We start from the raw sequence: 26065 nt of genomic DNA, 5'->3' as shown, positions 1-26065 counted from the left end.
AATTAAATAAAAAAATATATTTTGATTATTCAATTTTATTTATGTTAATCAATAAATAAATATTTAATTATTCATTTTGTAAATTCAATCTATATTTAATTTTACTAATCTTTTTATTTTATAAGCTAATCTTTTGGTTTCTGTTTTTCTTTATTCATGCAATTTACTTTTAATAAATATAAATTTATTTCTTAAATAAATAAAAAAAAATTTACTTAAATTTATCTTATTTTAAACAAAAAAAATAATTACTTTATAAATAGTTTCAATAATTTTATATTTTTACAGTTGATAATTTCTCTGGATTGTAAAAACTTCTCATTATTACTTAAAAAAATAAAGATATTTTAAATAGCATCATAAAAACTTTATTATAGTTTTTTTCAAAAGTAAAAAATCAAATTTACTCTGAGATAAAAATTAAATTTGTAAGTTGAGTGCAGCTACTCAAACCTAATCCAATATTTTATGCTCCTTTATCACCAATTTTATTGCCCCTTTTCAAACAAAATAAATCAATTTATTAACTATTTAAATTTGTTTTGAAATTTAACTCAAAATAAAATAAATAATTCAAACTTATTTTAAAATAAAAATAATATAATTTTACGAAATGTCAAATTTAAGATTTGTTAGGAATTTACAGTTACCAAGTGCTGTACCAATAGTAGAAGCCCCATCATCCCTAATTTAATTTTTGCTTTTATAAGTGAAAATCATGTTTAATTAAAATTTAAGATATTTTATAAATTCAAAGTATTTTTTAATTGAATAAAATTGTTTGTCATAATTTTTTTTAAAAGTTATAAACAAAATAAATTTACTTTATCTTAAAATCTAAATTTGTAAGTTGAGTGCAGTTACTCAAACCTAATGCAATATTTTATGCTCCTTTATCACCAATTTTATTGCCCCTTTTCAAATAAAATAAATCAATTTATTAACTATTTAAATTTGTTTCGAAATTTATATCAAAATATATAAAATAATTTTCAAATTTTTTTTATTTATCAATATATAAATAAAATATAATTTTACCAAATTGAAAATTAGAGATTGATTAGGAATTTGCAGTTACCAAGTGCTGTACCAATAGTAGAAGCTCCATCATCCCCAATTTAATTGCAGCTTTTATAAATGCAAATCATTTTTAATTAAAATTTAAGACATTTTATAAATTCAAAGTATTTTTTAATTTAGTTTGAATAAAATGGTTTGTCATAATTTTTAAAAAAATAATAAACAAAATAAATTTACTTTATCTCAAAATCTAAAATTGTAAGTTGAGTGCAGTTACTCAAACCTAATCCAATATTTTATGCTCCTTTATCACCAATTTTATTGCCTCTTTTCAAACAAAATAAGCAATTTATTAAATATTTAAATTTGTTTTGAAATTTAAATCCAAATATATAAATAATTTAAACTTTTTTTAGTTGTATAAATAAATAAAAATTTTACTAAATGTAAAATTTGAGATTAATTAGGAATTTGCAGTTACCAAGTGCTGTACCAATAGCAGAAGCTCCATCATCCCCAATTTAATTATTGCTTTTATAAATGCAATCAAGTTTAATTAAAATTTAATACTTTTATAAATTAAAATTATTTTTAATTGAATAAAATGGTTTGTCATAATTTTTTTTAAAGTTTAAAACAAAATAAATTTACCTTATCCTAAATTTTAAAATTGTAAGCTGAGAGCAGTTATTCAAACCTAATCCTATATTTTATGCTCCTTTATCACCGATTTTATTGCCCCTTTTTCAAATAAAATAAATCAATTTATTTACTATTTAAATTTGTTTTGAAATTTAAATCAAAATGTATAAAATAATTCAAACTTTTTTTAGTTATCAAAAAATAAATAAAATATAATTTTACCAAATTGAAAATTAGAGATTGATTAGGAACTTGCAGTTACCAAGTGCTGTACCAATAGTAGAAGCTCCATCATCCCCAATTTAATTTTCGCTTTTATAAATGCAAATCAGGTTTAACTAAAATTTAAGACATTTTATAAATTAAAAGTATTTTTTAATTCATTTGTCATAATTTTTTTAAAAGTTTTGAACAAAATAAATTTACCTTATGTCAAATTCTAAATTTGTAAGTTGAGTGCAGCTACTCAAACCTAATCCTATATTTTATGCACCTTTATCATCGATTTTATTGTGCCTTTTGAAACAAAATAAATCAATTTATTAACTATTAAAATGTGTCTTAAAATTTAAACCAAAATATATAAAATAATTCAAACTTTTTTTAGTTGTCAATAAATAAATAAAATATTATTTTACTCAATGTATAATTTGAGATTAGTTAGTAACTAGCAGTTACCAAGTGCTTTACCAATAGTAGAAGCCCCATCATCCCCAATATTATTATTGCTTTTATCAATGCAAATCATGTTTAATTAAAATTTAAGACATTTTATAAATTCAAAGTATTTTTTAATTGATTTGAATATAATCATTTGTCATAACTTTTTTAAAAGTTATAAATGAAATAAATTTACCTTATATCAAATTTTAAATTTGTAAGCTGATTACAGTTACTCATAAGTAATCCAATATTTTATGCTCCTTTATCACCAATATTATTGTCACTTTTGAAACAAAATAAATCAATTTATTAACTATTTAAACTTGTTTTGAAATTTAAATTAAAATTTATTAAATAATTCAAGCTTTTTTTTAGTTATCAATAAATAAATAAAATTAGTTTTACGAAATGTAAAATTTGAGATTAGTTAGGAACTTGCAGTTACCAAGTACTGTACCAATAGTAGAAGCTCCATCATCCCCAATTTAATTTTTGCTTTTATAAATGAAAATCAAGTTTAATTAAAAATTAAGATATTTTTTAAATTAAAAGTACTTTTTTTTTAATTGAATAAAATGGTTTGTCATAATTTTTTAAAAGTAAAAAACGAAATAAATTTACCTTATCTCAAAATATAAATTTGTAAGTTGAGTGCAGTTATTCAAACTTAATCCAATATTTTATGCTCCTTTATAACTGATTTTATTGCGCCTTTTCAAATAAAGTAAATCAATTTATTAATTATTTAAATTTGTTTTGAAATTTAAATCAAAATATATAAAATAATTCAAACTTTTTTTATTTATCAATAAATAAATAAAATATAATTTTACGAAATGTCAAATAAGAGATTTGTTAGGAACTTGCAGTTACCAAGTGCTTTACCAATAGTAGAAACTCCATCATCCCCAATAATATTTTCTCTTTTATAAATGCAAATCAAGTTTAATTAAAATTTAAAATATTTAATAAATTAAAAGAATTTTTTAATTCAATTTGAATAAAATGGTTTGTCATAATTTTTTAAAATGTTATAAACAAAATAAATAAATTTACCTTAGGAAAAAATCTAAATTTGTAAGTTGAGTGCAGTTACTCAAACCTAATCCAATATTTTATGCTCCTTTATCACCAATATTATTGTCACTTTTGAAAAAAAATAAATCAATTTATTAACTATTTAAATTTTTTTTGAAATTAAAATCAAAATGTAAAAAATAATTCAAACTTTTTTTTAATTGTCAATAAATAAATTAAATATAATTTTACCAAATTGAAAATTTGAGATTGGTTAGGTTTTTGCAGTTACCAAGTGCTGTACCAATAGTAGAAGCTCCATCATCCCCAATATAATTTTCGCTTTTATAAAAGCAAAACACGTTCAATTAAAATAGAAGACATTTTATAAATTAAAAGTATTTTTTAATTCAGTGAAATTAATCATTTGCAATAATTTTTTTAAAAGCTGAAAATGAAATCAATTTACCTTATATCAAATTCTAAATTTGTAAGTTGAGTGCAGTTACTCAAACCTAATCCAATATTTTATGCTCCTCTATCACCGATTTTATTGCACCTTTTCAAATAAAGTAAATCAATTTATTAACTATTTAATTTTTTTTGAAAAAAAATCAAAATAAATAAATATAATTTTACCAAATGTAAAATTTGAGATTAGTTAGTAACTTGCAGTTACCAATTGCTTTACCAATAGTAGAAGCTCCATCATTCCCAATTTAATTTTGGCTTTTATAAATGCAAATCAGGTTTAATAAAAATTATTTTTTAATTGAACAAAATGGTTTGTCATAATTTTTTAAAAAAATATAAACGAAATAAATTTACCTTATGACAAATTCTAAATTTGTAAGTTGAGTGCAGTTACTCAAACCTAATCCAATATTTTATGCTCCTCTATCACCAATTTTATTTTTCCTTTTCAAACAAAATAATCCAATTTAAATTTGTTTTGAAATTTAAATTAAAACATATAAAATAATTCAAGCTTTTAATTGTAAACAAAATAAATTTTACCAAATATAAAAATTGAGATTAGTAAGGAATTTACACTCGCCAAATGCTGTACCAATAGTAGAAGCTCCATCATCCCCAATTAAATTTTAGCTTGTATAAATGTAAATTAAGTTTAATTAAAAATTTAAGACATTTTATAAATTAAAGTATTTTTAATTCAGTTTAAATAAAAATCTATTACATATTTTTTCAAAAATAATAAATAAAATTTACCTTATATCAAATTTTAAATTAGTAAGTTGATTGGATTTTCTCAAGCCTAATCCAATATTTTATACTCCATCATCTCCAATTTTATTTCCACTTTTCAAATAAAATAAATGGTTTAATAAATTATTTAAATTTATTTTAGAATTAAATTAATGAATAAAATTTCATTTTTTTAAATAATAAAAAAAGATATTTACTGCATTCCAATATCTAAATTTTTAAGCTGATTGCACTTACTTAAACCTAATCCAACGTTCAGTGCTCCTTTATCATATATTTTATTGTCCCTTTTCAAATAAAATAAATAAAATTATTAAGAAATTTATTATTTTAAGCTAATCTCAAAAATAAAAATTTCATAAAGCTTTTTTTTAAATCATCAAAATTAATTGTAAAATTTAAATTACCTAAGGCAAAATTTTAAATTAATAAGTAACTTTAATTTGCTCAATGCTGTTCCAAAACAGTATGCTCCTTCATTCCCAATTTAATTATTACTTTTAATAAAAAATTATATGCTAATAAATAAATTTATCATCCTTTAATTGAAAAATATTTTAAACTTTGAAAAAATGAAAAATAAAAATTAATTACCTTAGCATAAATTTTAAATTCTCAAGTAATTAACAGCTACCTAGTACTATACAAATAGCAGAAGCTCCTTCTTCTCCAATTTAATTGTTACTAATAAAATATAAAATGATATATAAATAAAATTTATTTAAAATCTCTTAATAGAAAGGATAAATTGATTAAAAATTTATTCAACTGTCTTTTTTTATTTAAATTTATATCCTTAAAAAAACTAAAATGAATTACGATAGATTAATATCTAGATGAGTCAACATTTTACAACTACTTAATGTCCTACTTATAGAAAATGCACCTTCTTTTCCAATTAAATTTGCACTTTTTTAAGTTTTTATTTATAATTAGGTATTAAATTATCTATATATAAACAATAATCAATAAAATTTACACTGCATTTAAAGTTAAAGTTGTGATTTTAGCACAACTATTAATACCTTCTGCAATACTTGATATCCCTCTGTCACCTATTTTATTTTTCCTTTCCAAAAAAAGATATTTAATAAATAATTTATATACTTTTTAAACAATACAATAAATATAACTGAATGTGTTTAATATAATTGAAAAAAAATTACCAAAGCTGTAGATTTAGTTTATTAAGCGTTTTGCATCTACGTAATACTTTGCAAATCCAAACTGTACCTCCATCTCCTATTTAATTTCCACTTTTATTATTAAATATTATTTATTGAAAGTAATTTAGTTTAGATAATGAAAAATTTTAATTAATTTTGAAAGATAGATGGACTAAAATATATTAAAACATAAATTAAAAATAATTATACTCTAAATTTAGCTATAAACTGTTGAGATTAATTAGATTACTCATAGTTTCTTCTAATAGAATATTTCCTTAAGCTTAGATATCATTTAATCTTTCAAATTAAACATAAATCAATTAAATACGAATAGTTAGTTAGTTAGTTAGTTCTATTTTACTTACCTAAGTTCTTGACAATCATGACTTATCTAAAAAAGATTTAGGAAAAACAAAATTTGGGTGTATATTTAATCGTTGCTATTTAAATAAAATAAATTTATAACTATTTTAATTAATTTATTTTATTGAATTAACATATAAATTAATATTTTATTTAACATAATTTAAGATTCAAACTTTTAGCTTTTTATAAATGGTAGAAATAACTAGGGTTATAAGATAATGTTATATTTTATTAAACAAACAATTTGTTGGCTATATTAAGATTTATTAAAATAAAAAATATATTTATTTACCTCACATTATTACAAGTTTCAACAAAATCCTTTACCCAGGTATATTGAGTGAATAATTAATTTATCTAATCATCTGAAATATTTTCCTTACTAAATATTAGGTTGATAGAAAAAATAATTATGTTATTTAAGATAATAAATTTAAATTATTACTTAAGATTTAAAACTAAAGATTCTAATTGTTGACATTATACTAAGGAATTATTAAGTTAAGCAACTTGTTCATTACTAAGAGTACAATTTCTATTTATTTTAGAAATAAAAGCAAAATAATTTAATTTATGAATAAATCAATGAATTAAATGTATGAAATTTTATTTATTCTTAATTTTGTAATAGAAAAGACAAAAAATTTTTAATTGTTTATTTTTATTAAATAATATATTTGTTGCTTGCTTGTATTGAAAATTTATGATTAAATATGAATCAATGAATAAATATTTATATATATATATATATATTTCTTACTTTAACTGTAAGTCAATATGAGTTAGAGCATTCAAGTTAGATTTCATTAACTGTTTGTTTAAAAAAAAGACTTTATAATAATAAATAAAATTAATAATGATGGATACATCTTATAGAATACTTAAAGAGTTATTCTATTACTTCCTTTTTTTTTATTGATTTCCCATTTATATTTCTTTGATTTTAATTATGATTATAAATTAAAAATTTTGATTAATTAAAAAAAATTATTGATTTTCTTTTTTAAATATTCTTATTTAATTTGTACAATTCTAAAAAAATATACAGGAAATTCTCTTATTTTAGCACCCATATCCTGTATACTCTCTATATTAAGATCCCCCCTACTATAAAAATTTTCAAAATATAGGTGTTAATATGTATTTATAGGTGTTAATATCGGAGAATCTAGAGTATATTTTTTTAGAATGGTACAAAGTAAGTAAGAATATTTAAAAAAGAAAATCAATAATTTTTTTTAATTAATCAAAATTGTTAATTTTTGATCATAATTAAAAAATTAATTAATAATCTAAGAAATATAAATGGGAAATCAATAAAAAAAAAGGGAGTAATAGAATAACTCTTTAAATACTCTATAAGATGTATCCATCAATATTAGTTTTATTTATTATAACAAAATCATTTTTTTAAACAAACAGTTAATGAAATCTGACTTGAGTGCTCTAACTCATATTGACTTACAATTAAAGTAAGAAATATATATATAAATATTTATTCATTGATTCATATTTAATCATAAATTTTTTAAAACAAGCAATATTTTTTTAATAAAAATAAATATTTTTAAATTTTTTGTCTTTTCTATTACAAAATTAAGAATAAATAAAATTTCATTCATTAATTTATTCATAAATTAAATTCTTTTACTATTATTTATAAAATAAATAGAAATAGTATTCTTAGTAACGAATAAGTTGCTTAACTTAACAATTGTTTAGTATAATGTAAAAAATTAGAATCTTTAATACTAAATCTTAAGTAATAATTTAACTTTATTACCTTAAATTACTTAATTACTTTTTTCTATCAATCTAATATTTAGTAAGGAAAATATTTCAAATGATTAGATAAATTAATTATTTGATAAATATCTCAACTTAAAGAATTTTGTTGAAACTGGCTATAATATGAGGTAAATAAATAAATTTTTATTTTAATAAATCTTAATATATTCAACAAATTGTTTAATAAATTATAACTTTATCTTCTTACCCTAGTTATTTCTACTATTTATAAAAATTAAAAAGTTTGAATCTTAAATTATGTTAAATAAAATATTAATTTATATGTTAATTTAATAATTTAAGTTAATTAAAATAGTTATAATTTTATTTTATTTAAATAGCAATAATTAAATATACACCCAAATTTTGTTTTTCCTAAATCATTTTTAGATTAATCATGGTTGTCAAGAACTTAGGTAAAATAGAATTAACTAAATATTGGTATTTAATTGATTTATTTTTAATTTGAAAGATTAAATGATATTGAACCTTAAGGAAATATTCTATTAGAAGAAACTATGAGTAATCTAATTAATCTCAAAAGTTTATAGTTAAATTTAGAGTATACTTTTTTTAATTTATTTATTTATTTATATATTTTTTTAATATACCGTAAATCCTCATTAATTCTCACCAACCCCTTCCCCCCACCCCCAAACTCCAAAAGTACTATATAAATATTCACAAAATATGGTGAAAATTTATGTTTGCTGGTGAGAATTTATGAGGATTTACGGTAATTAAATTCATCTTTCAAAACTCATTAAAAATTTTCAATATCTAAACTAAATTATTTTCAATAATAAATAAAAGTGGAAATTAATTAGGAGATGGGGGTTCAGTTTGGATTTGCAAAGTATTACGTAGATGCAAAAGACTTAAAAACTTAAATCTGCAGCTTTGGTAATTTTATTTCAATTATATTTAGCACATTCAGTTATATTTATTGTATTATTTATGAAGCATAAAAATTATTTATTAAAAATCTTTTTTTGGAAAGGAAAAATAAAATAGGTGACAGAGGGATATCGAGCATCGCAGAAGGTATTAGTAGTTGTGCTAAACTCATGACTTTAAATTTAAATGCAGTGTAAATTTTATTGATTATTGTTTATATATTATAAAATTATTTTTCAACATAATTTAACACTTAATTGTAAATAAAAACTTAAAAAAGTGAAAATAATTAACTTAAGAATTTAGATTTTGGAATGTAGTAAATAATCTTTTTTATTATTTAAAAAAAATGAAATTATTTATTTTAAGTTTTAATAAATTGTCTTAAATTTTAATTAAACGTGATTTGCATTTATAAAAGCTTTAATTAAATTGGGGATGATGGAGCTTCTACTATTGGTAAAGCACTTTATAACTGCAAGGTCCTAACTAATCTCAAATTTGCAATTTGGTAAAATTATATTTTATTTATATATTGATATATAAAAAAAGTTTGATTATTATTTGATATATTTTTATTTAAATTTCAAAACAAATTTAAATAGTTAATAAATTGATTTATTTTATTCGAAAAGGGGCAATAAAATCGGTGATAAAGGAGCATAAAATATTGGATTAGGTTTGAGTAACTGCACTCAACTTACAAATTTAGAATTTGTCATAAGGTAAATTTATTTCGTTTAAAACTTTTAAAAGATTATGTCAAAGCATTTTATTCAAACTGAATTAAAAAAACTATGAATTTTTAAAATGTCTTAAATTTTAATTAAACTTGATTTGCATGTATAAAAGCTATAATTAAATTGGGGATGAAGGAGCTTCTACTATTGGTAAAGCACTTGGTAACTGCAAGTTCCTAACAAATCTCTTATTTAACATTTCGTAAAATTATATTTTATTTATTTTTTTATTTATTGATAAATAAAAAAAGTTTGAAAATTATTTTATATATTTTTATTTAAATTTCAAAACAAATTTAAATAGTTAATAAAATTGATTTATTTTATTTGAAAAGGCACAATAAAATCTGTGATAAAGGAGCATAAAATATTGGATTAGGTTTGAGTAACTGCACTTAACTTATAAATTTAGAATTTGTCCTAACGTAAATTTATTTCGTTTATAACTTTTAGTAAAATTATATCAAACAATTTTATTAAAACTAAATTAAAAAAACTTTTAATTTATAAAATGTCTTAAATTTTAATTAAACTTGATTTGCATTTATAAAAGCTTTAATTAAATTGGGGATGATGGAGCTTCTACTATTGGTAAAGCACTTTATAACTGCAAGGTCCTAACTAATCTCAAATTTGCAATTTGGTAAAATTATATTTTATTTATATATTGATAAATAAAAAAAGTTTGAAAATTATTTTATATATTTTTATTTAAATTTCAAAACAAATTTAAATAGTAAATAAATTGTTTTATTTTATTTGAAAAGGCACAATAAAATCGGTAATAAAGGAGCATAAAATATTGGATTAGGTTTGAGTAACTGCACTCAACTTACAAATTTAGAATTTGTCATAAGGTAAATTTATTTCATTGATAACTTTTAAAAGATTATGTCAAAGTATTTTATTCAAACTGAATTTAAAAAAACTATGACTTTATAAAATGTCTTAAATTTTAATTAAACGTGATTTGCATATATAAAAGCTTTAATTAAATTGGGGATGAGGGAGCTTCTATTATTGGTAAAGCACTTGGTAACTGCAAGTTCCTAACTAATCTCAAATTTAACATTTCGTAAAATTATATTTTATCTATTTATTGATAACTAAAAAAAGTTTGAAAATTATTTTATATATTTTTATTTAAATTTCAAAACAAATTTAAATAGTTAATAAAATTGATTTATTTTATTTGAAAAGGTTCAATAAAATCTGTGATAAAGGTGCATAAAATATTGGTTTAGGTTTGAATAACTGCATTCAACTTAAAAATTTAGAATTTGACATAGGGTAAATTTATTTCATTTACAGCTTTTAATAAAATTATGTTAAAAAAATTTTATTAAAACTAAATTAAAAAAACTATGAATTTATAAAGTGTCTTTAATTTTAATTAAATGTGATTTATATTTATAAAAGCTATAATTAAATTGCGGATGATGGAGCTTCTACTATTGGTAAAGCACTTGGTAACTGCAAGTACCTAACTAATCTCAAATTTAACATTTCGTAAAATTATATTTTATTTATTTTTTTATTTATTGATAAATAAAAAAAGTTTGAAAATTATTTTATATATTTTGATTTAAATTTCAATACAAATTTAAATAGTTAATAAATTGATTTATTTGTAAAGGTTCAATAAAATCGGTGATAAAGGAGTATAAAATATTGGATTAGGTTTGAGTAACTGCGCTCAACTTACAAATTTAGAATTTGTCATAAGGTAAATTTATTTCGTTTAAAGCTTTTAAAAGATTATTTCAAAGCATTTTATTCAAACTGAATTAAAAAAAACTATGAATTTATAAAATGTCTTAAATTTTAATTAAACATGATTTGCATTTATAAAAGAGATAATTAAATTGGGGATGATGGAGCTTCTACTATTGGTAAAGCACTTGGTAACTGCAAGTTCCTAACAAACCTCTTATTTAACATTTCGTAAAATTAATTTTTATCTATTTATTGATAACTAAAAAAAGTTTGAATTATTTTATATATGTTGATTTAAATTTCAAAACAAATTTAAATAGTTAATAAATTGATTTATTTTATTTGAAAAGGAACAATAAAATCGGTGATGAAGGAGCATAAAATATTGGATTAGGTTTGAGTAACTGCACTCAACTTACAAATTTAGAATTTAACATAAGGTAAATAAATCTATTTGATTTATAGCTTTTAATAAAATTATGTCAAACAATTATATTAATACTAAATTTAAAAAAACTTTTAATTTATAAAATGTCTTAAATTTATATTAAACGTGATTTACATTTATAAAAGAAATAATTAAATTGTGAATTATGGAGCTTCTACTATTGGTAAAGCACTTGGTAACTGCAAGTTCCTAACAAATCTCTTATTTGACATTTCGTAAAATTATATTTTATTTATTTATTGATAAATAAAAAAAGTTTGAAAATTATTTTATATATTTTTATTTAAATTTCAAAACAAATTTAAATAGTTAATAAATTGATTTATTTTATTTGAAAAGGGGCAATAAAATCGGTGATAAAGTAGCATAAAATATTGGATTAGGTTTGAGTAACTGCACTCAACTTACAAATTTAGATTTTTTCCTAAAGTAAATTAATTTCGTTTATAACTATTAAAATATTATGTCAAAGTATTTTATTAAAACTAAATTATAAAAAACTATGAATTTATAAAATTTCTTAAATTTTAATTAAACTTGATTTGCATTTATAAAAGCTTTAATTAAATTGAGGATGATGGAGCTTCTACTATTGGTAAAGCACTAGGTAATTGCAAGTTCCTAACTAATCTCAAATTTAGCATTTCGTAAAATTATATTATATTTATTTATTAATAACTAAAAAAATTTGAATTATTTTATATATTTTGATTTTAATTTCAAAAAAAATTTAAATAGTTAATAAATTGATTTATTTTATTTGAAAAGGCACAATAAAATCGGTGATGAAGGAGCATAAAATATTGGATTAGGTTTGAGTAACTGCACTCAACTTACAAATTTAGAATTTATTCTAACGTAAATTTATTTCGTTTTAACTTTTAATAAAATTATGTCAAACAATTTTATTAAACTAAAATTAAAAAAACTTTTAATTTATAAAATGTCTTAAATTTTAATTAAATGTGATTTGCATTTATAAAAGGGATAATTAAATTGGCGATGATGGATCTTCTACTATTGGTAAAGCACTTGGTAACTGCAAGTTCCTAACAAATCTCTTATTTGACATTTCGTAAAATTATATTTAATTTTTTATTGATAAATAAAAAAGTTTGAAAATTATTTTATATACTTTTATTTAAATTTCAAAACAAATTTAAATAGTTAATAAATTGATTTATTTTATTTGAAAAGGTTTAATAAAATCGGTGATAAAGGAGCATAAGATATTGGATTAGGTTTGAGTAACTGCACTCAACTTACAAATTTAGAATTTGTCCTCATGTAAATTTATTTAATTTATAAAATGTCTTAAATTTTAATTAAACGTGATTTGCATTTATAAAAGCCTAAATTAAATTGGGGATGATGGAGCTTCTACTATTGGTAAAGCACTTGGTAACTGCAAGTTCCTAACTAATCTCAAATTTAACATGTGGTAAAATTATATTATATTTATTTATTGATAACTAAAAAAATTTTGAATTATTTTTTTATTTTGATTTAAATTTCATAACAAATTACAAAAGGAAGTTCTTCAGTAATTAGAAGAAAGATTTAATGTGAAAATTAAAATAAATTTTGTTAGTATAACTTTAAATAGTAAATAAATTGATTTATTTTATTTGAAAAGGTCCAATAAAGTCAGTGATAAAGGAGCATAAGATATTGGATTAGGTTTGAGTTACTGCACTCAACTTACAAATTTAGAATTTGACATTAGGTAAATTTATTTTATTTATAACTTTTAAAAGATTATGTCAAAGCATTTTATTGAACATGAATTAAAAAAAATTATGAATTTATAAAATGTATTAAATTTTAATTAAACATGATTTGCATTTATAAAAGAGATAATTAAATTGGGGATGATGGAGCTTCTACTATTGGTAAAGCACTTGGTAACTACAAGTTCCTAACTAATCTCAAATTGAACATTTCGTAAAATTATAATTTATTTATTTATTGATAACTATAAAAAATTTAGAATTATTTTATATATTTTGATTTAAATTTCAAAACAGATTTAAATAGTTAATAAAATGATTTATTTTATTTGAAAAGGAGCAATAAAATAGGTGATAAAGGAGAATAAAATATTGGATTAGGTTTGAGTAACTGCACTCAACTAAGAAATTTAATTTTTAGCTCAGAGTAAATTTGATTTATTACTTTTGAAAAAAAATGATGTTAAAGCTTTTAGGATGTTATTTAAAATATCTTTATTTAATAAGTAATGAAGAGAAGTTTCTAAAATCCAAAGAAATTATCAACTGTAAAAACATAAAGTTATTGAAACTAAATATAAAGTAATTACTTTTCATTATTTAAAATAAGATAATTTTAAGTAAAATTTTTTACTTATTTAAAAAATAAATTTATATTTATTAAAAGTTACTTGCCTGAATAAAGAAAAAGAAAAATCAAAAGATTAGCTTAATAAATAAAAAGATTAGTAAAATTAAATATTGATTGAATTTACTAAAATGAATAATTAAATATTTATTTATTTATTAATAGTACATAAAAAAAATTAAATATAAAATCGTATAATCAATATATTTTTTGTTATTTAATTCCATTTTAGGAAAATGTTATTTGTTAAATATCACAGATTAATTATCATAAATCAAATAATTAAAATCTTTTATATATTATGGTTTTTTATATGTTGGAAACTACATAAAATAAAGCTGATTTCTTTATGTATTATTAATTTTTAAATTTATTTAAATTATTATAAACTTCATACAAAATACATAAATATATATTAAATACTATTATATAAATTTATTTAATATTATATTAATTTTTATCAGAGAGATAAATAGTTTTTGGTGTAACCTATCACTATTTATCTCTCTATTATAAAAAATAATCTTTTATTAGCAATAATAAAATATTTTATATTATTCAAGCATTTAATATTTATTCATCCTTTTTTCACCACTTGTTTATCATCAGAATTATTTTTTAAAGACAACTAATCTTTTTGATTTAAGACACTTGCTTATTACTTTGAATTTTAATGATTCATTCATTAAGCTAAAAATTTTATTATAAATTTGTGTAAATTTTAAATAAATATCAAAATAGAATAAACTTTTAAATTAAAAATTATTCTTTAAATTAATAAATAAAATAGGATTAGTTCAATAAAAAATATAAAAAAATAAAATCTATCAAATAAATTCAAATATATTTTTGCTTTATATTCATTTTTATAGTTTAAAATATCACAATCTAAAACAAATAAACTTTTTTTACTGAATGAGTTAAATTAACAAAGAAAGAACAAAAAAAAGTAAGCAAGCACAATAAAAAGAAAAAGAAAAAAGAGCTTTATTGTTTTTAATTAGTTTTTATAATTAAAAATATCACAATCCAAAACAAATAAACTGTTTTTACCGAAGATCAAGTGTCAAATTTGAGAGATTAATGCAATTTGCTAAAGCAGAACCTAAGCCTGATGCACCTTCATCACCAATTTAATTTTTACTTTTTAAAATTGAATAAAAAATATATCATTAAATAGTTAATTAGAAGGAAAAAATGAAGAAAATTATTAAATTAAAAGATTAATTAATAATAAAAGCAAAATTTGAAAACTAAATGATGAGCTAAATTAACAAAAAAACAACAACAAAAAAAAGCAAGCACAACAAAAAGAAAAAGAAAAAAGAGCATTATTGTTTTTAATTAGTTTTCATAATTAAAAATATCACAATCCAAAACAAATAAACTGTTTTTACTGAAGATAAAGTGTCAAATTTGAAAGGTTAATGCAATTTGCTAAAGCAGAACCTAAGCCTGATGCACCTTCATCACAAATTTTATTCGAACTTTTTAAATATTGAAGAAATAATATATCATTAAATAGTTAATTAGAAGGAAAAAATGAAGAAAAATATGAAATATTAAATCAGATTAATTAATAATAAAAGCAAAAGTTGAAATTAAAAATGTTGAATCAAATGAACAATGAAAGAACAAAAAAAACAAGCAAGCACAATAAAAAGAATAAGAAATAAGAACTTTATTGTTTTTAATTAGTTTTTATAATTAAAAATATCACAATCCAAAACAAATAAACTGTTTTTACCCAAGGTCAAGTGTCAAATTTGAGAGATTAATGTATTTTGCTAAAGCAGAACCTAAGCCTGATGCACCTTCATCACCAATTTTATTGTAACTTTTTAAATATTGAAGAAAAAATATATCAATAAAAAGTTAATTAGAAGGAAAAAATGAAGAAAAAGTATCAAGTAATAAGATTAATTAATAATAAAAGCAAAAGGTTGAAAATAAAATGATGAGCTAAGTTAACAAAGAAAGAACAAAAAAAAGCAAATAAGCACAATAAAAAGAAAAAGAAAAAAGAGCTTTATTGTTTTTAATTAGTTTTAATAATTAAAAATATCACAATCCAAAACAAATAAACTGTTTTTACCAAAGGTTAAGTGTAAAATTAGAGAGATTAATGCAATTTGCTAAAGCAGAACCTAAGCCTGATGCACTTATTGCACCAATTTTATTCGAACTTTTTAAATATTGAAAAAAATATATATCATTAAATAGTTAATTAGAAGGAAAAAATGTAGAAAAAAATCAAATAATAAGATTAATTAATAATAAAATCAAAAGCTGAAAATAACATAATGAATCAAATTAACAAAGAATGAACAAAAAAAACAAGCAAGCACAATAAAAAGAATAAGAAAAAATAGTTTATTTTTATAATTAAAAATATAACAATCCAAAACAATAAACTATTTTTACTAAAGGAAAAGTGTCAAATTTGAGAGATTGATGCAATTTGCTAAAGCAGAACCTAAGCCAGATGCACCTTCATCACCAATTTAATTTTAACTTTTTAAATATTGAAGAAAAAATATATCATTTAATAGTTAAAAATGAAGAAAAATATGAAATAATAAATCAAATTAATTAATAATAAAAGCAAATTTGAAAAAAAAAAATGATGAATTAAATTAACAAATAAAGAACAAAATAAAGCAAGCAAGCACAATAAAAAGAAAAAGCAAAAAGAGCTTTAATGTTATTAATTAGTTTTTATAATTAAAAATATCATAATCCAAAACAAATAAACTGTTTTTACTGAAGATAAAGTGTCAAATTTGAAAGGTTAATGCAATTTGCTAAAGCAGAACCTAAGCCTGATGCACCTTCATCACCAATTAAAAAAAAACTTTAATAAAATAAAAACAAACTACCTAAAACAGGTAGTTTAGTTAGTTCAAATAGAACTTCTATTAAATATATAAAAAATAAAGAAAATTAAAATATAATATTATTTTTAAGATGTATTCTGAGTGCATTTATATGTGCGAGTATTTCTATTCTATTCTATCACCAATTAAATTTTCACTTTTTTAATATTGAAGAAAAAATTAATCATTAAATAGTGAATTAGAATTAAAAAATTAAGAAAAAATATGAAAGAATAAAATTAATTAATTAATAATAAAAGCAAAAATTGAAAACAAAATGATGAGCTAAATTAACAAAGAAAGAACAAAAAAAAAGCACAATAAAAAGAAAAAGAAAAAAGAGCTCTATTGTTTTTAATTAGTTTTTATAATTAAAAATATCACAATCCAAAACAAATAAACTTTTTTTACGAAAGGTAAAGTGTCAAATTTGAGAGATTAATGCATTTTGCTAAAGCAAAACCTAAGCCTGATGCACCTTTATCACTAATTGTATTCAAACTTTTTAAATATTGAAGAAATAATATATCATTAAATAGTTAATTAGAAGGAAAAAATGAAGTAAAATATGAAATAATAAATCAGATTAATTAATAATAAAAGCAAAAATTGAAAACAAAATGATGAGCTAAATTAACAAAGAAAGAACAAAAAAAAAGCACAATAAAAAGAAAAAAGAGCTTTAATGTTTTTAATTAGTTTTTATAATTAAAAATATAACAATCCAAAGCAAATAAACTGTTTTTACCCAAGGTCAAGTGTCAAATCTGAGAGATTAATGCAATTTACTAAAGCAAAACCTAAGCCTGATGCACCTTTATTACCAATATTATTCCTACTTTTTAAATATTGAAGAAATAATATATTGTTAAATAGTTAATTAGAAGGAAAAAATGAAGAAAAATATGAAATAATAAATCAGATTAATTAAAAGCAAAAAAAAAAAAGCAATCAAACACAATAAAAAGAAAAAGAAAAAAGAGCTTTATTGTTTTTAGTTAGTTTTTATGATTAAAAATATAACAATCCAAAACAAATAAACTGTTTTTACTATAGTTAAAGTGTCAAATTTGAGAGATTAATGTAATTTGCTAAAGCAGAACCTAAGCCTGATGCACTCAATGCACCAATTTTATTCGAACTTTTTAAATATTGAAGAAAAAATATATCATTAAATAGTTAATTAGAAGGAAAAAATGAAGAAAAATAAGAAATAAAAAGATTAATTAATAATAAAAGCAAATGTTGAAAATAAAATGATGAATTAAATTAACAAAAAAAAGCAAGCAAGCACAATAAAAAGAAAAAAAAAAAAAGAGCATTATTGTTTTTAATTAGTTTTTATAATTAAATATATCACAATCCAAAACAAATAAACTGTTTTTACCCAAGGTTAAGTGTAAAATTTGAGAGATTAATGCAATTTGCTAAAACAGAACCTAAGCATGATACACCTTTATCATCAATATAATTGTCACTTTTTAAATATTGAAAAAAAAATATATCGTTAAATAGTTAATTAGAAAGAAAAAATGAAGAAAAAATATTAAATAATAAGATTAATTAATTATCAAAGTTAAAGTTGAAAATAAAATTATGAGTTAAATTAACAAAGAAAAAAGAAAAAAGCAACAAATTACAATAAAAAGAAAAATAAAAAAGAGCTTTATTGTTTTTAGTTAGTTTTTATAATTAAAAATATCACAATCTAAAACAAATAAACTGTTTTTACCCAAGGTTAAGGGTAAAAGTTTATAGATTAATGCAATTTGCTATTGCAGAACCTAAGCCTGATGCACCCATTGAACCAATTTTATTCCAACTTTTTAATTATTGAAGAAAGAAAAAATATGAAATAATAAATAAGATTAATTAATTAATAATAAAAGCAAAAGTTGAAAATAAAATGAAGAGTTAAATTAACAAAGAAAGAACAAAAAAAAGCAAGCAAGCACAATAAAAAGAAAAAGAAAAAAGAGCTTTAATGTTTTTAATTAGTTTTTATAATTAAAAGTATCACAATCCAAAACAAATAAACTGTTTTTACCGAAGATCAAGTGTCAAAATTGAGAGATTAATGCAATTTGCTAAAGCAGAACCTAAGTCTGATGCACTTTTATCACCAATTTATTTGTAACTTTTTAAATATTGAAGAAATAATATATAATTAAATAGAGTAAGTTGCCATACAAATTTACAAAAAGTGAGTTTTAAATACAAGTTTTTATATTTTATAAAATTAAAATTTAAAATATTTTTTCATCCCAGGAATTCACTGTGAACTCCTCTTTTTTGAAATACACCCATTTATTTTTTATACACTGTTAGAATCAATAAAAAATAAAGTTATTTTAAGCTAATTTAGCTTTATTCATTATGTTATTATGATATCTTACATTTCTCCTTTTATAAATTAAATAGGCATTTCAAATTAATTAGGAGGAAAAAATGAAGAAAAAATATGAAATAATAAGATTAATAAATAATTAATAAAATTAACAAAGAATAAAAAAATAAGAAATCATAATAAAAAGAAAAAGAAAAATAAATCAAATAAATTAAAAGAGCTTTAATGTTTTAAATTAACTTTTATAATTAAAAATGTTACAATCCAAAACAAATAAACTGCTTTTATTAAAAAGAAGTTTTAATAGCAAAAAATGAATAAAAAATATCAAATAATAAAAAATGAATAATAAATAAATAATTAAAAATTGAAATAAAAATTAAGTTAAAAGAGCTAAAATATTTTGTTTGAATAAATATCAATAAATAATGATGATAATTTCTATAATAAAAATTATATATTTAAATAAATTGAAAGTTAAAAAAATTTAAAATATTAAAAAAAAATAAAAACAATATTTTTTAATTAAATATACTTGAGATTAATATGGAGAACCTAATGAGATAAAAGTGAAGAGCTTAAAAACTTTTTTTATTAATAAATATTTATTTAAAGAATGTTAATAAAAAAATTAATAATTACTTCTTCTAATCTATTATATTCTTTAATCTATTATATCATTTATTTTTTTTTTCAAAAATATTGAATAGCAAGCAATTTAATTTTAATTAAATGGATAGAAAAAACAAATAAATATAATAATTAATTAATTATCAAATATTAATTTATATATTTGGTTTTATGAAGAGATAACACAGATAAATTAATTTAGCATTCATTACTTAAACTTAATATTTGTATTTAAAACATATACTTAAAAATTTAGTAGGAATTAGATATGGTCAGTCAGTTATTTAGTTATATTTGATAAATTCTAGTAGTTAATTAATGTTATTAAATTTTATAAAAATGATATTTATAAGTAGATTTTTCTGTTTTAGCTATATAATTTTAGGAATATTTATAATATTTCTAATTATAGAAAAATACCATACCAAAACTTCGTGTTTTGCATGACACTTATTATAAAATAGATTTTTTATTTATTTATTCAAAAATCTGATTTTATATTTAATAATTTCAAAAATAAGTAATTTTTTACAAAAAAAATTTTAAATTTAGCTAAATTTTCTGAAGTAAGTGGGGTAGACAAAATACAGGATTTGGTGCAATTAATTTCTGTAGTGATTAATTAAAAATTTGTTAAAAATTTTTTTAAAAAAGTATAAAAAGTAGCCCTCCGAGTGAAATACTTGGAAGGCGAAAAAATAGTAGGTAGAGAGGTTTTTACTGCCTACTGATCTAAAAATACTCCAATTGTAACTTCTCTGAATATTAGTTTTGTGGGGAATTTACTTGATATAAAATGATTATAAATGTTAATTTGGTCTAAGGCGCTAGAACACCTTTTTCTCTATATATTATAAGCTATTTATTAACTTATAAAAATATGAATTATAAAAATATTAAAACAATCATTAAATCTATCTTTTATTCAGGTTAAAAAAACTTTTTCAAAATATAATATTATAAAACATATAATATTCAATTATTCAAACATTTAATATTTATTCATCTTTTTTCACTACTTGTTTATCATCAGAGTTATATTTTAAAGACGACTAATCTTTTTGATTTAAGACACTTACTTTTTACTTTGAATTTTTATTATATATTCAAATTGTTCATACTTTTATTATAAATTTGTGTAAATTTTGAATTAAAATTAAATAGAATAAACTTTTAAATTAAAAATTTTAATTAATAAATAAAATAAAAAATAATGTGGAATAAAAAAATTAAAAAAATAAATCATAAAAAAGCTATCAAATTAATTAAAAGAGCTTTATTGTTTTAGATTAATTTTTGTAATTAAAAATATCACAATCCAAAATAAATAAACTGTTTTTACGTAAGTTAAAGTGTCAAATTTGAGAGATTAATGCACTTTGCTAAAGCAGAACCTAAGCCTGATGCACCTGCTACACCAATTTAATTTTGGCTTTTTAAATATTGAAGAAAAAATAAATAATTAATTAGTTATTTAGAAAGAAAAAATGAAGAAAAAATATGAAATAATAAGATTAATGAATGAAAAATAAAAGCAAAAGTTAAAAATAAATAAAATGATGAGCTAAATTAACAAAGAAAGAAGAAATAAAAGTTATCAATCATAATAAAAATAAAAATAAAAATGAGCTTTATTATTTTAAGTTTGTTTTATAATTAAAAATATCACAATTTAATATATATAATCTGTTTTTACTAGAGATTAAGTGTCAAATTTGAGAGATTAATGCACTTTGCTAAAGCAGAACCTAAGCCTGATGCACCTATTGCACCAATTTAATTGACACTTTTTAAATATTGAAGAAAAAATAAATAATTAATTAGTTATTTAGAAGGAAAAAATGAAGAAAAAATATGAAATAATAAGATTAATGAATAAAAAATAAAATCAAAAGTTAAAAATAAATAAAATGATGAGCTAAATTAACAAAGAAAGAAGAAATAAAAGCAAGCAAGCATAATAAAAAAAAAAGAAAATAGAGCTTTATTATTTTAAATTCATTTTATAATTAAAAATATCACAATCCAAAATAAATAAACTGTTTTTACCCAAGATAAAGTGTCAAATTTGAGAGATTAATGCACTTTGCTAAAGCAGAACCTAAGCCTGATGCACCTGCTACACCAATTTAATTGCCTCTTTTTAAATATTGAAGAAAAAATAAATAATTAATTAGTAATTTAGAAGGAAAAAATGAAGAAAAAATATGAAATAATAAGATTAATGAATGAAAAATAAAAGCAAAAGTTAAAAATAAATAAAATGATGAGCTAAATTAACAAAGAAAGAAGAAATAAAAGCTAGCAAGCATAATAAAAAGAAAAATAAAATAGAGCTTTATTATTTTAAATTCGTTTTATAATTAAAAAATCACAATTTAAAATAAATAAATTGTTTTTACCCAAGATAAAGTGTCAAATTTGAGAGATTAATGCACTTTGCTAAAGCAGAACCTAAGCCTGATGTACCTTCATCACCAATTTAATTGGTACTTTTTAAATATTGAAGAAAAAATAAATAATTAATTAGTTATTTAGAAGGAAAAAATGAAGAAAAAATATGAAATAATAAGATTAATGAATAAAAAATAAAAGCAAAAGTTAAAAATAAATAAAATGATGAGCTAAATTAACAAAAAAATTTTTTAAATTAATTTTTATAATTAAAAATATACAATCCAAAATAAAAAAATTGTTTTTATAAAGTGTAAGTGTTAATAGCAAAAAATGAAGAAAAAAATATCAAATAATAAAAAATGAATTATAAATAAATCAAAATTGAAATCAAAATTAAGTTGAAATAGAGAAAATTTTTGTATAAATAGAAATCAATGAATAATTTCTATAATAAAAATTATTTTTTAAATAAATAAATAAAAAAATTTTTAATATTTTTATTTAAATATACTTTAGATCAATATGGAGAACCTAATGAGATTAAAGTGAAGAGTTTAAAAACTTTTTTATTAATAAAAAAAATTTAAATGATATTAATAAAAAAATAAATAATTACTTCTTCTAATTCTTTGTATTATTTAATCTATTACATTATTTATTTTTTTTTTCAAAAATATTGAGTAGTAATTTATGGAATTTAATTAATTAATTAATAAATATAGTAATTATCAAATATTAATTTATAAATTTGCTTTTATGAAGAGATATCACAAAAAAATAAAATTAATATTCATTATTAAATCTTAATATTATTATTTAAAACATTTACTTAAAAATATAGTAGGTATTAGAGATGGGAAGTTAGTCATATTTGAAAAAATTCTATTAATTAATTATTGTCCTTATTTTATGTTAAATTATTATAAATTGTTAATATGGTCTTAGGCGCTAGACCACTTTTTTCTCTATATATTATAAGCTATTTATTAACTTATAAAAATATGAATTGTAAAAATATAAAAAACAATCATTAAATCTATCTTTTATTAAGGTTAAAAAAACTTTTTCAAAATATTATATTATAAAACATATAATATTCAATTATTCAAATATTTAATATTTATTCATGTTTTTTCACTACTTGTTTATCATCAGAGTTATATTTTAAAGAAGACTAATCTTTTTGATTTAAGACACTTACTTTTTACTTTGAATTTTTATTATTCATTCAATTAGTTTTATCTTTTATATAAAATTTGTGTAAATTTTGAATTAAAATTAAATAAAATAAACTTTTAAATTAAAAATTTTAATTAATAAATAAAATAAAAAATAATGTGGAATAAAAAAATAAAAAAAATAAATCATAAAAAAGCTATCAAATTAATTAAAAGAGCTTTATTGTTTTAGATTAATTTTTGTAATTAAAAATACCACAATCCAAAATAAATAAACTGTTTTTACCTAAGATTAAGTGTCAAATTTGAGAGATCAATGCACTTTGCTAAAGCAGAACCTAAGCCTGATGCACCTGTTGCACCAATTTAATTGCTACTTTTTAAATATTGAAGAAAAAATAATTAATTAATTAGTAATTTAGAAGGAAAAGATGAAGAAAAAATATGAAATAATAAGATTAATATAAAAATAAAAGCAAAAGTTAAAAATAAATAAAATGATGAGCTAAATTAACAAAGAAAGAAGAAATAAAAACAAGCAAGAATAATAAAAAGAAAAGGAAAATAAAGCTTTATTGTTTTAAATTCGTTTTGTAATTAAAAAATCACAATTTAAAATAAATAAATTGTTTTTACCCAAGATAAAGTGTCAAATTTGAGAGATTAATGCACTTTGCTAAAGCAGAACCTAATCCTGATGTACCTTCATCACCAATTTAATTGAAACTTTTTAAATATTGAAGAAAAAATAAATAATTAATTAGTTATTTAGAAGGAAAAAATGAAGAAAAAATATGAAATAATAAGATTAATGAAAAATAAAAGCAAAAGTTAAAAATAAATAAAATGATGAGCTAAATTAACAAAGAAAGAAGAAATAAAAACTAGCAAGCATAATAAAAAGAAAAGGAAAATAGAGCTTTATTGTTTTAGATTAATTTTTGTAATTAAAAATTACACAATCTAAAATAAATAAACTGTTTTTACTATAGATCAAGTGTCAAATTTGAGAGATTAATGCACTTTGCTAAAGCAGAACCTAAGCCTGATGCACCTGTTGCACCAATTTAATTTTATCTTTTTAAATATTGAAGAAAAAATAAATAATTAATTAGTTATTTAGAAGGAAAAAATGAAGAAAAAATATGAAATAATAAGATTAATTAAAAATAAAAGCAAAAGTTAAAAATAAATAAAATGATGAGCTAAATTAACTAAGAAAGAAGAAATAAAAACTAGCAAGCATAATAAAAAGAAAAGGAAAATAGAGCTTTATTGTTTTAAATTCGTTTTATAATTAAAAATATCACAATCAAAAATAAATAAACTGTTTTTACTAAAGATTAAGTGTCAAATTTGAGAGATTAATGCACTTTGCTAAAGCAGAACCTAAGCCTGATGTACCTTCATCACCAATTTAATTGAGACTTTTTAAATATTGAAGAAAAAATAAATAATTAATTAGTTATTTAGAAGGAAAAAATGAAAAAAAAAATAAGAAATAATAAGATTAATGAATGAAAAATAAAAGCACAAGTTAAAAATAAATAAAAGGATGAGCTAAATTAACAAAGAAAGAAGAAATAAAAGCAAGCAAACACAATAAAATGAAAAAGAAAATAGAGCTTTATTATTTTAAATTCGTTTTATAATTAAAAATATCACAATCAAAAATAAATAAACTGTTTTTACCCTAGATAAAGTGTCAAATTTGAGAGATTAATGCACTTTGCTAAAGCAAAACCTAAGCCTGATGCACCTTTCGCACCAATATGTTTGTATCTTTTTATTGAATAAAAAATATTTAATTTATTAGTTAATTAGAAGGAAAAAATATGAAAAAATAAGATTAATTTAATTAATAATTTGTTAAACTAATAAAGAAAGAAAAAAAATTAAGCAAGCACAATAAAAAGAAAACGAAAAAGAAATCAAATAAATTAAAAGAGATTGAATGTTTTAAATTTAATTTTATTTAGTGTAAGTGTTAATAGCAAAAAATGAAGAAAAAAATATCAAATAATAAAAAATGAATAATAAATAATTCAAAATTGAAATCAAAATTAAGTTGAAATAGCGAAAATTTTTGTATAAATAGAAATCAATGAATAGTGGTGAAAATTTCTATTATAAAAATTGTTTTTCTAAATAAATTTAAAGTTAAAATAAAAAATTTTTAAATATTTTTATTTAAATATACGTTAGATCAATATGGAGAACCTAATGAGATTAAAGTGAAGAGTTTAAAAACTTTTTTATTAATAAAAAAAATTTAAATGATATTAATAAAAAAATAAATAATTACTTCTTCTAATTTGTTGTATTATTTAATCTATTACATTATTTATTTTATTGAGTAGCAATTTATTGAATTTAATTAATTAATAAATTTAGTAATTATCAAATATTAATTTATAAATTTGCTTTTATGAAGAGATATCACAAAAAAATAAAATTAATATTCATTATTAAATCTTAATATTACTATTTAAGACATTTATTTAAAAATATAGTAGGTATTAGAGATGGGAAGTTAGTCATATTTGAAAAGATTCTATTAATTAATTAATGTCCTTAAAATGATTT

The 26065-nt window shown here is 19.1% G+C and overlaps 3 protein-coding genes across 3 annotated transcripts; 1 reads left to right on the top strand and 2 right to left on the bottom strand. All coding sequences in view use genetic code 6, as the record gives it.

The window, feature by feature from the left end:
• Positions 1 to 397: 397 nt before the first annotated feature.
• Positions 398 to 7177, bottom strand: TTHERM_01397470 (translation initiation factor eIF-5A family protein; the record flags this gene model as incomplete). The annotated part of the gene is made up of 34 exons (XM_001029622.2): positions 398 to 497; positions 611 to 700; positions 825 to 914; positions 1039 to 1128; positions 1258 to 1347; positions 1462 to 1551; positions 1672 to 1761; positions 1885 to 1974; positions 2089 to 2178; positions 2301 to 2390; positions 2519 to 2608; positions 2731 to 2820; positions 2947 to 3036; positions 3159 to 3248; positions 3382 to 3471; positions 3595 to 3684; positions 3812 to 3901; positions 3982 to 4071; positions 4171 to 4260; positions 4360 to 4449; positions 4573 to 4662; positions 4767 to 4856; positions 4977 to 5066; positions 5164 to 5253; positions 5389 to 5478; positions 5549 to 5638; positions 5736 to 5825; positions 5946 to 6035; positions 6104 to 6178; positions 6397 to 6486; positions 6550 to 6639; positions 6865 to 6914; positions 6986 to 7039; positions 7151 to 7177. 34 exons carry the CDS (start codon positions 7175 to 7177, stop codon positions 398 to 400), a joined length of 2916 nt encoding a protein of 971 aa, XP_001029622.2.
• A 232-nt stretch (positions 7178 to 7409) lies between these two features.
• On the top strand, positions 7410 to 13860 carry TTHERM_01397460 (translation initiation factor eIF-5A family protein; the record flags this gene model as incomplete). The annotated part of the gene is made up of 31 exons (XM_001029621.3): positions 7410 to 7469; positions 7527 to 7576; positions 7777 to 7866; positions 7931 to 8020; positions 8234 to 8308; positions 8365 to 8454; positions 8706 to 8795; positions 8893 to 8982; positions 9070 to 9108; positions 9211 to 9300; positions 9425 to 9514; positions 9642 to 9731; positions 9865 to 9954; positions 10083 to 10172; positions 10297 to 10386; positions 10515 to 10604; positions 10730 to 10819; positions 10949 to 11038; positions 11166 to 11255; positions 11384 to 11473; positions 11596 to 11685; positions 11819 to 11908; positions 12033 to 12122; positions 12251 to 12340; positions 12462 to 12551; positions 12679 to 12768; positions 12891 to 12980; positions 13045 to 13134; positions 13330 to 13419; positions 13548 to 13637; positions 13761 to 13860. 31 exons carry the CDS (start codon positions 7410 to 7412, stop codon positions 13858 to 13860), a joined length of 2664 nt encoding a protein of 887 aa, XP_001029621.3.
• Positions 13861 to 15073: 1213 nt separating this feature from the next.
• On the bottom strand, positions 15074 to 25820 carry TTHERM_001397459 (kinase domain protein, putative; the record flags this gene model as incomplete). Its single annotated transcript, XM_012797538.1, has 23 exons — positions 15074 to 15194; positions 15449 to 15538; positions 15799 to 15888; positions 16147 to 16236; positions 16476 to 16565; positions 16816 to 16905; positions 17339 to 17428; positions 17676 to 17765; positions 17979 to 18068; positions 18315 to 18404; positions 18660 to 18749; positions 18975 to 19064; positions 21247 to 21336; positions 21601 to 21690; positions 21954 to 22043; positions 22307 to 22396; positions 23766 to 23855; positions 24116 to 24205; positions 24467 to 24556; positions 24817 to 24906; positions 25172 to 25261; positions 25680 to 25729; positions 25785 to 25820. 23 exons carry the CDS (start codon positions 25818 to 25820, stop codon positions 15074 to 15076), a joined length of 2007 nt encoding a protein of 668 aa, XP_012652992.1.
• Positions 25821 to 26065: the final 245 nt, after the last annotated feature.

The sequence above is a fragment of the Tetrahymena thermophila genome (genome assembly GCF_000189635.1).
Source record: "Tetrahymena thermophila SB210 genomic scaffold scf_8254651, whole genome shotgun sequence".
Lineage (NCBI taxonomy): Eukaryota > Ciliophora > Oligohymenophorea > Hymenostomatida > Tetrahymenidae > Tetrahymena > Tetrahymena thermophila.
This window is presented reverse-complemented; position numbering and strand designations above follow the sequence as displayed.